Source organism: Topomyia yanbarensis, chromosome 2 (assembly GCF_030247195.1).
Source record: "Topomyia yanbarensis strain Yona2022 chromosome 2, ASM3024719v1, whole genome shotgun sequence".
Classification (NCBI taxonomy): domain Eukaryota; kingdom Metazoa; phylum Arthropoda; class Insecta; order Diptera; family Culicidae; genus Topomyia; species Topomyia yanbarensis.
The window spans coordinates 451,446,327-451,461,578 of record NC_080671.1 but is presented as its reverse complement, the minus strand read 5'-3'; the positions used below and the strand labels follow the sequence as shown (position 1 = coordinate 451,461,578).

The 15,252-nt window shown below is 37.9% G+C and overlaps 2 protein-coding genes across 2 annotated transcripts; both read right to left on the bottom strand.

The window, feature by feature from the left end:
- Positions 1 to 6,698: 6,698 nt before the first annotated feature.
- LOC131685821 (ubiquitin-associated domain-containing protein 1) lies at positions 6,699 to 9,349 on the bottom strand. The gene is made up of 6 exons (XM_058969779.1): positions 8,790 to 9,349; positions 8,085 to 8,571; positions 7,823 to 8,028; positions 7,313 to 7,766; positions 7,115 to 7,253; positions 6,699 to 7,056 (listed from the first exon to the last, which is right to left on the bottom strand). Exons 1-6 carry the CDS (start codon positions 9,038 to 9,040, stop codon positions 6,902 to 6,904), a joined length of 1,692 nt encoding a protein of 563 aa, XP_058825762.1. The 5' UTR covers positions 9,041 to 9,349; the 3' UTR covers positions 6,699 to 6,901.
- A 486-nt stretch (positions 9,350 to 9,835) lies between these two features.
- Positions 9,836 to 11,313, bottom strand: LOC131685820 (small ribosomal subunit protein eS8). Its single transcript, XM_058969778.1, has 4 exons — positions 11,202 to 11,313; positions 10,814 to 10,920; positions 10,349 to 10,748; positions 9,836 to 10,089 (listed from the first exon to the last, which is right to left on the bottom strand). The coding sequence occupies exons 1-4, from the start codon at positions 11,203 to 11,205 to the stop codon at positions 9,980 to 9,982; spliced, it is 621 nt and encodes a 206-aa protein (XP_058825761.1). The 5' UTR covers positions 11,206 to 11,313; the 3' UTR covers positions 9,836 to 9,979.
- Positions 11,314 to 15,252: the final 3,939 nt, after the last annotated feature.

The window sequence follows — 15,252 nt, the reverse complement described above, 5'->3', positions numbered from 1 at the left end:
TGTTGAATGCACCGAATATAACATATATGTTTTAAATAGTGACATGTGGTAAATGTAATATAATAGACTGGAAATAAAGAATATAATAAATGTAAAAAATATCATAAAAGTAATTCACGATATAATAAATATTTGAAATATAATAAACATGGATAGTTACATCACTATAACTAATAAGGCGAAAATATTAAGTATAATAAATGATATGAGAACTGTAGATATACGAATATACTAAATATAATTATAATAAACTAAATTTTAATTTCAATTTCAATAAGAACAGATTTCCAACACTATGTTACTGCATATTTAAAACTGAAAATTTAATATTGTTATGACGGAACAAATTTAAAATGTTCTGGCGACAGGAAATTACCTTGCTAGTATTGTATTAGATTATTACGAATAAAACCAAAAAAATACTACATAATTTTACATGCTCATTAGTATAGCCAATGAACCGTCAAGGAACTGTGACAAATATATTGTGTCAATAAAATGCATGATGTTAATATGAATGTAGTGAATATAGTTAAAATAATGAATGTGTGTTGAATATAATAAATATAACTAATTATAATGCAGTGTTGTAGGTATGTATGTATGTTGGTAGCAATACTTGTCAAGCTTTCCGCGAAATGGTTTGTTTGAAGAGCGCGTCAAATTGTTTACAACTGTTGGAGAGAAATTTATCTGTCGCTAACGACATACATTTTTCCTCCTTGACTCCGATTGGTCTTCCATTTCATTGTCCAGTTGTAACTTCAATGATGCTCTGATGCACCCCTCACCCCTGATGGTCCCTCCAAATCCCTATATTTCATTGTATATGGTTATATAATTAAAGCAATAATTATGTAGGTATAAAAATAACGCAATGTAATAATTAAAATAGGTATATGGATTGTAGTGCAGGACCACTCTGCTTCAGCTGAAAAAAAATTATTATCGTTGAATCATACCTTAAAAGATATAAGGACTCTTCATTAAACTAAAAAACATATATTTTATGTAATGAGAACAAATCAAGAACATTGATCCAGTGAAGACCCGACTTCGTCAGCTCCTGATTTTGTTTACACTTGATTCTATCAATTTTGACCCGATTTTGCTAGTCTATTTAACTCGTTTGATTTTATGTTCACATATTATCGTTTATAGTCTATGGTGTGACTATAGACCAATGATTTACAACCTTTTTCACCTCATGTACCCCTTTAAAATGCCTCATCGGCTATCCAATAGAAAGTGAAATGACTACAAGATATTTGATCTATAAGCTCCCCATGACTCCACGACTTCTTGTTCGGTAGTGTATTGAGTTTAAATCTTTATTTGAAAATATCTTGTTTTTTAAATTTTGACATACTAAACCCAACCTTTTTCTTCGCGATACGAATTCCTGATGTAAATAGAACTGTAAATCTAATGCAATTTGCAAGTCAGTACCTATTATACCGCACCGGTGCGACAGTTGGCCTCCATTTGTTGAACCAACCCAAATTCATGCGAATCTTTACATGAGCTTAATTATTTCATGTTATGCATGGTAAATATACACGATACAAATTAAATTTGACCTTATAACTACACACTAACAGATAGTATTTTGACAGGTTTGGTTTCATAAGAAAAGGAATCCCGGTTTTGCCATCCTAAAATTTATCGAGATACTGACGAAGTCGGGTCGTCCCTGTATACCAAAAGCAAATAAGATTATAATGAGTAAAAAGAATGTATAAAACAGAATGTTTATTAGAAAGGTTCAAGGAACGTAAAACTCATCAACCAAACTAAATGGTACTCACCCCCCCCCCCCCCTACAAACCCCACTCAGCCCGGTCGACAGCCACTACAACCTTTCTGCACAATTCGCCTATAAAATAAATCGACCGACACTCTCCCCCAAATCCCAATGAGCACATGCAGTACGTAAAAACTATTCGTGCAGCTACTTTTGTGTGCTAATCTTCTTGAAAATCGGCCTTCCATAGATGTCCCTATCAGTGACCATTGTAGGTTAATCGTAAAAATCCACCTATATTTATAATAAAATAAACCTAAATCGAAATAACATTATTCTCCATATCCAGCGCACACACCGTTGGAAGTAGTGAGTACACAATATGAACTCACGACTCAATGAAAAGCAGAAAACACCTCCTGGAGAACAGCGTAATAGATATAGAAAGAGAATCACTAGCTCATGAAAACACTAGTATGGATGCCGGGATCTTTAACTATAAAAAGAAACACTTATCTCTTCGTGTCGACCTCGCTGGTACGCTCCGGCACGTAGACTTTTTTGCTGCTGATGGGGAGAGTAGTGGTTGGTCATCATATCACCAACACACCAACATACTTTTTCACTAATACACTTCGACCACGTATCACGATATTTGCCTATTTGGCGTTTACATTTACTTTGCACCACAGCCCTCCGGAAGGCACAGCGCTATGAATGTAGAGTTTGCGTCGTAAAACATTAACACTTTCATAATTTAAATGCTTCTTTTCGAATCACTTTTAATTTAACACGGGATTTGACGCAATCACTGTAGAATCATCTCAATTCAATCGCCAATAGAATATATACATCGATATGTTTAGTTACTTATAGTTCTACTCATGTGCACGGAAAGATAGGAAAATCAACTGCCTTCTACGGCATCTCACTCGGAACTGTGCAAATATCATTCCATAAGTGTACAAAAATTCATTGAATTATCTTCAGTAGTTTTTGAGATATAAAATTAACAATTTTATCATGCAATAAAGTTTAAGGGTTAATATCTTAAAGAAAAAAAGGAATTTTAATGAAATATTTATACCAAAAGCTATTCACCATAATCCCTATACAATCAAATATACCTCATGAAGATCGGTGATTTTGCGAAAAATTCAAGGAACACTTGACATGGCTTTACTCTTCTCCGTATTGCGACATGTATTTTGCAATTAGATCAGAAGGGGTACGTGGTGATAGGTCATGTAGCTTTACATGTACATAGCCTTTTACTATATACACGGGAATCTTAATTCCAACTTTATCGCCTTCCGCCACGTGCTTCAAGTTGTTCTGCAAAACGAAACGTTCGGCTTGGGTTAACGTGTTGAATAATATGAGTACTACATTGCGAAGATGACGATACTGTAGGTACATAACCTCCTTGCGCCTAAGCTGCATCTCCACCTTCAGCAGATATTCCACTTCACGAAAACTCAATCTTATTGAACAGAATTTAAAGTCAATGACCGCTGTGTTGGGTCGGAGCAGAGTTTTTTTCGCCAACGTTACTCATGATGGCAAGAATAAATAAAAAGTTAACTTAGTTCTCGCGACTATGCACACTAGATCGAGAGGTTGTCAGTTGTTGTTCACTTGGTTCGATTGTACGTCTGACTTGGGCAGATGTAGAAAGTAGACTAACCCGAGAAGAGTTTGAAGTTTTGAAACCCGTAACATCTATAGATTTCAAACGCTCCAAAACGGCCAGCCCCGTACTGCAGCAGATCCTAACGTGTCAAACTCTCATTGTTGACGACGCCTTCCGTCTCAACCCTTACCGCTGGAATATATACCTTATGATTCCACGTAATGTGCTCACAGTGTTTTTTGTTTAAAGATTTACGCGAAAGTCAGTGGATTGAAAACCGACAAAATACCACCGAAACAACTAAGAGACACCGAAAAAAAGCTTAAATAAAACATCTCCTGCGAGAAAGCGTCTTGTGTATTTCATTTATTACGCAGTAATGAATTTTCGCTGGTGGTTTTTGAACCGGAAGCTGTAACCTCGCATATGGCTGGGTTAACTTGATCTTTTCTCTATAGTTATTGTTTACTTGAGCACAACAATCCATGTTTGGTCAATGAGAAATAGAAATCATTCATTAGTAAAACTTTTACCCCATCCAAGCGGATCGTTGAAATTTCTGTCACATCCGAGAACCGTTCTGTTAGGCAAGGATGCATGAAGCACAGCACGAGAGCCTAACACGAGTTGAGCGGCCGCTTTGAACGAATCAAAAGCAATGAGCACTCACACCGTTTGTACCAGGTAACCTTCGTGCTCGAGCTGTAGGATTCGAAGAGCTAGCACAACGAGTTAGCACGATGAGCTAGCACTGTGAGCTAGCTCGGTAAGCTGGCACGAGCCAGCTCGTGCTACTTGCTGACTCTAGCTCATCGGAAACCAGCACAAGTACTAGCTCAATGAATTTAGCTCTGACACATTATGAGCCAGTGCACAGGAATAGGACACGGAGCAGCACCGTTCTTGTGCATGCCTGCTGTTAGGTCTTTAGAAATCTGAAGAAGCTTCAGCGATGTAGTCTTGGGCCGAAAGAAGACTACAAATGGACCAGTTGAGAGTTCTGGGTAGTGTTTCGACCGGGGTGGAACTTTAGGAGTTAAGCCCGAGTCAACCTCCATTTTACAATCCGGAGAGGGAACCATCGTAAACGTCAACGCCCGCGCAGACGGGATAAAGCAATAAATGTATTAAGAAAGATAAAAAACATCTTTAAACTGGTGGTGCCTTAAGAGACACACATAGTAACACCGAGACAAGCGTCTAATCGCACATCGCACAGAAATAAAAACCCACCCGAACTGTCCGAGAGTTACGGTACGAATGTACGTACGTAGGCAGAACTAAATACTTGTTATAGGTGTCAGTTATGTGGGGTGTCGGACAACAAAGAAACCCCACGAGGCGGTCATCCGACGAGACAGGAGATTGGTTGCAGGCCCAACAAGCCACCCAGAAAACACTACATTACGAACCATCAGGAAGAAAATACGGATCGGAACAATCGAAAAACACCCACGCAATGAAAACAGATTACGACTGAAAACTTGGCCCATAGAACTGCACGTCGCATGGTTTCCCCGGGTTCGATTGAATAAGGGGAGCTGAGGAGTCTTTGTACCCAGCGAGACTGGCGTCAAACAGCCATGCATCGACTGAACTGGAGAGACGACTTCTTCATACAGCAAAAGACATTGCGGTCTTAGACTGATTGGTATGTTCTTTGAAGGATTTAAATATAGTAAATAATTTTTCAAATTATGGTTCCTTCATATTTATTTTTCCGAGTGTTATCACAACGCAATGTAATGCCTTTATTTAGTATATTCTGTTTTTGTGATGTTTGTTAATTGGACCCTCCCTCCCCGTTTTTTTTTGTTTCGCTAAACATGAATTCAAGAGTACTTATTCAAAAGGTCCTAAGTGACATTGAGCTCGAACTGAGAAAAACGAGGCTGAAGTTTCATGGACCTAAAACAAATCCCTATTAGAGAACAAATATGCGTTTTGATGGAACAATTATGCCAATATAGTCTAAGGACTATGCTCTTTAGGTAAATAATACTAAAAACATGAAATGTTTAGTGCTAATGTAGTTTTTAAGCGCTTTAGAATGATGCGTCCTTTTGAAAATTATAGGACCTTTCACATAGGTCTTTTTCTCGGGCTCAAGAATCATACGACGCTGCACATATGGCTTTTTTCAGCAAAGGTAGCTCTTGCGACGAATATTGAATTTCTTCAAAGTTTTCGACAAAATGAGCACCGGAATACGAATGTTCTTCATTACTATGATAAATAGTTGCACTGGATTTAACAGAAGTCGTGCAGAAAAAAAATTGCGGGAAACTTTAGTTTATATTAGCAAATCATTGGCTGGAAGTGGTTAAAACCAACGAAAGGCATGTTACTTTAGAATAACTAAGCTTTCCAATTATCATTTAATTTATTATACTTATTAAATTCAACTTCGAAAATAAGTCGCATGAACAGAAGAAAATAATTTCTTTTATTTTGATGCTTAGGACGTTTTTACTAGGTAGGGTGATGAGCCTATTTTCACCATACTAAGCAAGGTGCCTCATTAATTCGGTAATTTCTTGCCTTACAATCAATGGAATGCGTAAAAATTGACATCAATCGCTTTGCTTCGTTGTTAAGAACCAATATAATAACACAAATGCGTTGAAAACAGTAAAATTCTCGTGTTTGAGCACAATGAAAACTCGAATCGAGTGCCCCTATTGTTGCGCTACCATTTGACTCAATGCGTTGAACAAAGATGGCAGACACTGCTCTAACCAACGGCTTCAAATGGGTAGGGTGATAATAGAAACATGGCGCAAATAGGCTCATCACCCTACCTATGTGCAGTGGGGAAAACATGGAATGAAATGAATCTTGCGTCGTTTTTGCATGGCGCCTATGAACAGTTGCAGAGGTTTTGAAATATTTCGCGCATAGGTCCTTTCATTTTAAAAGGTCTCAAGTGCAAAATTTCAAAATATGATCATGAAAACTTTGCGACTTTTTATATAATGCTTGTTATTTTGATAAATACTGTGTATAATGAATCCTGGTTTTCGGTATTCGTTAGCTATGTTGTAATCACATGCTGTGCTGCAAATAACTCAGTTTGTTTACATTTGTCACTAAGGTCCATTTGAATCAGCACTCTTGAATTATAATATCGCAACTATGAACTCTGCCTACATATACTCCAGAATATTCGAATGGTGCTAAAAGCATTTCCCGTTGGTCCGGTAAAATCCGGTAATTGGCACTGCGTGTATTTGATAAAATGCTACAATTGTCAGCTTCCTTCGTATGCGACGAATATTACAAAATTAGACCAAGAAGCAAAAACCTGATGGAAACAATTCAGTTTTAAGATAGCTTTATTTGACGCTAGAATTTGCGCTAAAGCCGCTACTGATACAAACTACAAATCTTTTAGTTCTGTCTACATCGTCCATTTCCTTTAGTTTTTGTTATATTCTGCATAAATATCGTTTGATTTAGCTCTGTGCCTATACAAAAATAAAGATCGAGTAGCTAGTGTTGCTCTGTCTAGGTACTGCGAGTGATTAGTTAAAGCTTTGTGCATTACTGAACTGGTTGATTGCCACAATGTGTTTTTCCTCGTGGTACGTCCGCAGGATGTGCCCGAGAACTGCGGAGGTTTCGTTATCACTAAGCCACATCGTCATCGTTGACGAGTTATCCAGCATAGAGAGGAGTGCTTGAAAATTAAAACATGGTCTTTATCAAAAATTGAGCTAAGAAGCAGGATAATTTACCAATGAACATCTTTGGATTGCCTAAACTAATTTGTACTTGAGGAGAAGCTAGTAGCACCTGCAGAATGGGGGATTCAGTGGACATTCCGTTCCTTAACTCAGTCAAACTTTTGCTCCTGTTGCCCAGCAACCATTCGCACTGGAAAAGTTAGGAATAAGGTAAGTGGGCATTGTATACGATAAGGTCCTACTACTTACAGCTGCCGCCTGGTTATTTCTAGTCATTATCAGAGCTTCCCGTACGTTCCTTTCGCTGAAACCCATCTCAACAATTGACGCTACCGTTTCCGACGAAGGATAAACATCACGATCGGCATACTGTCGTATGATATCCAGCAGTGTGTTAACATTTTCAATTTTATTTAGAAATTTCGTTTCAGTGTCCTCGTCCGTGCCTTCCTGTTTCGCTAATGCTTCGTTCGTAGGGCTGGGGGTTCTTGATGACGAATCGGTAGAGGTATTTCTCGGTTGTTCGATGTTTCGTTCCGCAAGGTCTTGTGTAAGACCATTGTTGTGCTCTCTACTGCTGGTGGTCGCTTCGTTGTTCACGTTACCGACCTCCTTCGGTGAAGGACTAGTTCTATCACAGTTTAGCAACTTCACCGAGCTATCGTTCTGTATCAGCCAATCCAACGCAGCTGGGAAGATGTTTCTGGGCAAGGAAAGTAAAATGACACCCGTGATCAGCCGATGTATGTTTGAACTTACTTGGTGATTTCTAAAGCTTGATGTATTTTATCCAGTGAAAACCCCATTTCCAGAAGTGTTTCTATCGAGCGCACCTGATGCCGGCGACGGTTAATAAGGCGTTGCCTGAACAACGCAATCAATTTATCGGCACAAGCTCCCGAACCTATCACAAAGGCAGAGGCGCGTGCCAACGAAATTAATATTCGCCGGAGGTCTTGCTGCAACTGAGGATAAGGTTATTACTTTATGGGAAGAACATCGTAATAGCACAGTTACATACATCCGTCTGTAATAGAGCCAAATTCAAGTTGCTTGTTGACTGATTGCTGCGAGATAGTGGGATATGTTTGGTGGCAGCCAATACCTCTGAAATTGTCGGTCCTTTGACACTTTCCTCGGGAGGGATGAAATCCGTGCGTTTCACCACCAGCATGAACTCTTCTTCAGCACGCACATTTAGCTGTTCCAGCGTATCAGTATCCTGAAACACCACCCGGTTCCGTGCCCTGATCAGTTTGTATCGTTCAACCAGCTCATTCAAATCGGACGAAAAGTGCGGCAGAGAGAAGGAACAACAGGCAAAACTTTCCAGGGCCTGTGTTTTTAACTGCGTTCCAGTACTGTCACGAGACATCTCGAGGGCAACGATTCCACCACGGGGACTGATAATTTTCAGGGGAATCGTTTGACGGAACTGTTGATGATCCTCGCCGGACGTAACACCACAGCTCGCCGTCGCGCCTCGTCCGGAGTCTACATTGCAGCAGCTGCAAGTGAACGAAATTTAATGAGACGAATTGTCAGAAATGGATCAAATGAGTTTTGATGTTTCACAACTTCAGAAAGGTTTGTTTCCAAAGTCAATTTTCGACCGCAACACTTCTGCGTTTGATTCGAGAACAAATGATATGGCAAATTTGTTCCATCAATTATTAAATAATTTTATTTTGCAGAACAGACACATACAACCGTAGAAAAAACTTACTTCAATCGATCCGTGGAAGTCGTTGCCTGCTGTTGTTGTCCATGAAGTTTGCTTGAAAACCTAAAATTCCTAGCCGAGCTTCCACGATTGCTTGATCCAGCAGGCGATGCCAACACAGACGAACTGCTCCCACTACTTGGCGACCCACTCGGAGTAGTAGAAGCTGCTGCTGCAGCATCCCGTTGTTGCTTTCTAGATTGCTGCCAACGAGCCTTCCGCTCGGCAATTTTTTCCCGCACCCAGGGAATCATTTTTTCCTGTATACTACCTAATTTCGCCGCACCTTTGCCGAGACAGCACCCTACACTGCTGAATCTAATTAGGTCACATGCAAATTTCTACTGCCAGCCTCGTACACGTATCATTTCGATCCAATCCAGTGGGAACTAAACATTGCAAAAATGAATATAATGTTCCTGTGACTCTGTTTTGCTCACACGCACACAAGCTACAACGAAGGAAAATATTGCTTTTTGTCTATCTTGTGCCGTTCTGCAGTGACGGACAGTTTGTAAAAGACTCGCGGACATGAACAAACAGCAAATAATGTGACAGTTCAGACCAAACTAACGAAGCAGGCGATGCAATAAGTATCGGTGAAAGGAAAATTGGAAAATCACCATCCTTCTACACGGTAAAATACTTGCATGCAAACTAGTGTAGAAGGCATCATCAAGGTGTCGACCGAATATTACGCCCGTAATTGACATGTTATATGAACAATCGAAATTCTTAATCCCTAATTAAACAAAAATTGGTACAATTTCTTATTGCTTGAAATCAGATGCTCAAAATGTGCAACCAAATTTGTACATCATTTTTTCCTTGTCCTGATACTAGGTGTAAACCAACAGAATACCGTATTCAATAAAATTACAATTACATCACCTTTTCTTTTACCAACCCGACACCTCCATCCGTTTCGCCAGTGATGAAGCAAAGAAAGAATTTAATCTCTAATCACAGTATACTACTTAAAACCAGTTAACTAAATACTACTAAGATCTGTGATAATTCACCGCGAGGACAAATTCGTTAACGACCACTTTTTATGATTCCTTTCCTTTTATTCCCTTTTCTTCCAGAGTGTTGCTAATGTAACTTTACACTCTCAGGAGTGTAAAAGATCTTACACTTACACGTTACATACACTTGCCTTCACAGCGCATTCCTGTAGCCCTACCATCAGTTTACTTCGACTTCTTATTCTTAATCTTCTTCAGATAGAACTCCAACTCCTTTCCTTCCAGCAGATAACCATCAGCACGGCCACACTGGCCGGGACGGGAGGCAATTACAGCTGAAATAAAGTAACGAATAGTTGTCACCTACCATTTTTATCTAAAATAATTATTAATTGATAACGGATTTGATCAGTGTAACTATGACAAAGCCGGGATCATATCTCACAGAAACGAATCTTCGTCTCAAAACGAGACTCAGAAACGTATAGCCCTCAAAGAGAGTGTGAGTCGCTTTAGATATTATCATCATTAAAAATCTCGAATACAAGAGTTCGTTTTCGCTTTCCGACCGAAACAGAGAAAAAACAAACTTACCGAGCAGTCGACCAGCGTTAAACTGTTCCTCCAGCGCGGGATCGATTTTGGCAGTCTTCTGTCGTTTAACGTACTTCTTCAGTACACGTTTGCTGCGCTTCTTAGCCAGGACGTCTTCCTCGCCGGCTTTCACCTCACGTTTCTTTCCCAGCGGTAGCAGGTAGTGGCTCTCGTACCAGTGGCGGAACGGCGTTGAATCGATCACCACGATGGCATTCTTTACCAGCGTTTTGGTACGTACCAGCTCGTTGTTGGAAGCATTGTACACAACATCGATGATGCGTGCCTTACGGGCGGTTCCCTCCGAAGCCCACGCAAAGTTGCCGGAATCCAAACGGAGAGCTCGGAATTTGCGGTTTCCTCCACGAGTACGTACGAAATGGATACGGCTTGCACCAATCTGAAACCGAGCACAATAGCACAAATTAATCGAATAAGTTAACCTGAAAACTTTTTTTGTCTCACCTTAGTGTTGGCGGCAGGGCGTCCTAATTCATACTTCCTCTTCTTGCGGATGGCGGCTTTCTTGCCACCAGTGGCCCGCCTCTTGTGATAACTATCACGGCTTATACCTATGAAAAACGAAGAAAAACACTCGTTAAATTTTCCGGTACTTCTATCCGGTCTACAGGCAGTCGTCAAACATAAACACACTGGTGTCAAAATGTATTGGAAACGTGGATATTGTCGAAGGAATATAAAAACAAACTTCACTTCAATTCACATTAAATTTTTAATATGAAATCAGCTGTGTTAAATAGTTTTAACATTTGACACACTTCGGAAACAAAATTAGATTAATTTACCGCAATAATCCTACATTTTTAAAGAACTTGTCAATCCACCAACTTACCCATTCTTGTGAGTTGATCGAGAAAGAAAGGGAGCTTGCAACCGGAAGCGTAATGTTGGCAGCTCTGAAATTTGACAGTTAATCAAGTGTCAAAACTCGTCTAAAAGTTACGAGGGGTGATTCAAACAGCGGAAAAAGACTCATTCCAAGCTACTCAAAATTTATGATCTGATTACTCAATTGTATGAAGTGAAGTGATGATGCATTATGCGTTTACTCTCTAACTGAACACGGTCGGTTGAAATATTCGTTCGGTGCCCGAACAGAAAGCAATATCGAAATTGATCGTGAAAACGTTGAATTTACAACAGTTTTATGATACAGTCCTTCATGTCTCCAAAATCTACAACGTAACAACAATGTAAATCGATGTTTTTGATTTCAGAATGTATGGGAAAAGATCAATTTTTTCATTGTTACATCCCTTAACGACCCCCCTTTTTCCATGTAAAAATCGGGTTTACAATGAAATTGGATGTAGAAACAACAAATGTGATTATATTGTAACAATAAAAAATGATGTAATACTGTTGTGCATTTCTATTTGCGTAAGGGTGTGGAATAAGAATGCTATCCTTAAGCAAACTTAACCTCAACCCCCAAGATTCAACATAATGAATGAATTAAACTATACACACCAAAATTTTGGGATGAAAATTCACCAAATAAAAATGCTAAAGGCTCAGTAATTTAATTTCAAGCAATTGATTTGTCAAAATGACGGCACAGCGTTCGAATTTTCATCTGGGCTGGATTACACAAAAGTCGGTGATTGTGCTATCAATTTGACAACTGTGAATGAAATGAATAAAACAGTAAGAGACAGCAAATGCGGGATGATTATTTTGGATTGACTTCTACACAAGTAACCAATAGGCATTATAACTTAGCCTAATATCTGCTTTAAATCCACATATAAAGCAGTCTTAAAGTGCCGTGAAGCCATAAATATTGATATAATGCTGGTACTATTACTGTGCCAAGATTGACAGCTCGTTTTGGCAGCACTAATATTATTATATAGCACCAGCGAACAAATGTCCAATTTGAAAGCCTAATATTGGCACTACTAATGCTATTAGAAAGATTCAGTTAGCTGTCATTGTCCGCCATGGTTTTGAAACCATTTCTTATGTTTCCTTTCGGTATGATTAGCAAAAAGGAAAAATTTTAAAATAAAATCTTCTGTTTAAAACCGTGAATGACTCGCTTCTAATGCATTGTAATGAATATCCTTAATGGGTTTTCGTTCTCACATGATATGAATGTTTTACGAAAATTACCTTTAGTAAATCTCGAACTGAGGCACCTTGCCTCGTTCTTCACGGTAAGTGCGTTGTGTTTGCGGCCTGGATTATATTGCATATGTTCGATTGAAATGAAATATGCCAAATATAATCTTCAAGACGAGTGGCATAACGAATAAACCTACAGCATTACAATAGCATTATATTGGCTTTATATTTGCTCTATAATGGCATTAAATGCAATTGTAAAGCTTACATGCTTTAAAGATCCTTGAGGCATGTACGCGTTATATCAGCTTTAAATGGCATATAGAGCAAGCGATAATGCTATATTTCGACTGAGAATTGTTTTCTTTGATTGCATTGTTAAGGCCGTAATGGAGTTTTAATGCAACATTAGTGCAAATGTATAGCCAATATAGTGCAATGGCTTAATGCTTATGGTTACTTGTGTATACCCTTTGATCGTGAGTAAGTAAGTGCCTGAGCCAGTGGCAATCACTGTCAATGATCAATCAAAGATTTGAAATGGAAACATGTACGTTATAAAAATCGGTTTAGTTTACGTAGTCATAATTCGGCAACTGCTTCGGGTCACTAAACTGTAATATATATAATATAATATAAGCATAGCATAGCACAGCATAGCCATAGCATAGCAAAAACGACCGCACTCATCATGGGTGGCTGATACAGTGATACTGCACACCTGGCCATGTCCTTACAATCGCTAAAGGGAAGGAAATGTTAGTTGAATACCTACTTTAGAAGATATGGGGAACCCACGTAATCTTCATAGATATTACGGATGTAAGAGTTTGTTAGTACACGCAAAAAATGTAATCGTTATACCTATTGATTTTACACAAAGATTTTTGCAATTAGCGAAGGCATGTAGACACTATTTGTTGGCACATAAACCTAATGTGTGTATTTACATGAAATATTAATCTTGCATTCACATTTCATAACTGTAAGGTACATAAAACTCGATTCCATAACAATACGCACATATAACTTATGTGTGTACATAGATGGTTTATACAGCTGGCACATAGAAGGTATGTGTGCACGTGATAACATAAGAGTTTCTTCTTCATGTGGATTTTAAGTAGTTTAAAGTAAATAGAATTACGTTTGAATTTTTTCAGTGTAGGGAAGGAAAATGGGAAGTGGATATGTGGATTTATTAATTATGGTATGGTATGAATGATATAATGAACTATAAAATAACAATAAACTAGGTCAATCTCACCAATTTTTCTTGAATACCCTGCAACCGAAATAGGCAATTCCGGGTAGCTGGATGGCAATTTCTCTACATCTCATCTCAGTCGGCTAAAAATGGCACGTCTTTTAGTCTAGGGGCAGATCACTTGTGATGCATTTTTAAAAATCAGCTAAATTAAATGAATTTCTTTCCATTAAAATAGAAATTCGTAAGGTATTTTGCGTTGTGTGAAAAAAATTAGCCCTACATTCAACAAAACTTCGAACAAAATGAATCAGCGTAGGACGTTTGTTAAGCAAAATTTTTACGAGGGAGTGCGAAGTTGATGCAAAAATGGAAATTAAATGCATTTTTTTTCTAATTTGATTCATATTTGTTATACATTTCTAGAGTGATCAGCCACTAGCTTTTAATCGTGCCCCATCTGAGTAAAATGCCGGAGTTCTCGGGAAGGTATCACGGAAGCGACGAGTTGTTTTGGAAAAGCGACCGACTTGAACAGCCCGCGCGGGAATGACGGACATCGAGAATTTTCACTTTCTTTGAAAGACACTGCTGCGTTCCCATGTAATTAATAATCAGGAATTAGTTCCGATCGTGTCATGATGTTTGGAGTACAAGCTTTCAGCCAGATTCACAGCCATGTTGTTTCCATAAACAGACTTCTAAATGGGAACCACTTTTTCAACTTTCAGATGCAGTATGTATATAAAATCCGGAATTTATATATATATATATATATATATATATATATATATATATATATATATATATATATATATATATATATATATATATATATATATATATATATATATATATATATATATATATATATATATATATATATATATATATATATATATATATATATATATATATATATATATATATATATATATATATATATATATATATATATATATATATATATATATATATATATATATATATATATATATATATATATATATATATATATAGTATAATATAAGCAGTATGTTACTAATTGCCGCAAGGTTCTACTGTATCGATTTTGTTGGTTATTTTCGGCAAATTTGAGACTAAGAGAAACGAAAGCAATGAAATTGAAAGACGGCGTCGGCGGTAAAACATGATGATGAGTTATGTTCTACCATAGACCATGCGGTAGACTTGGGTGCAACGCCCAACTCCTACTCTGCAGAAGGCGAAGAATTCTTCACATTTCCTTTCGATCATGCCCATATGAGCCTGCCTAGTTCTAGTTTTCCGTTCTAAGTTTATAACTGATTCGCTCTAGAATACCTATCCGTCTTTCAATTTCATTGCTTTCGTTTCTCTTAGTCTCAAATTTGCCGAAAATAGCCAACAAAATCGATACAGTAATATAAGCAGTGTTTATATCATATCACAAAATATGACTAACCATGTTCCTGTTTCATATCCGTTTAACCATACTGAGTGGCAAAAAAATATTTATTTATTCATAACACTCATATTGTTCCTCCCTGTATCATTTTAGTTTTTTTGCCTTTCTCATATAGAAAGGTTATGCAATCACTCTAAAAATCGTCAACCTAATCCCGGCCCG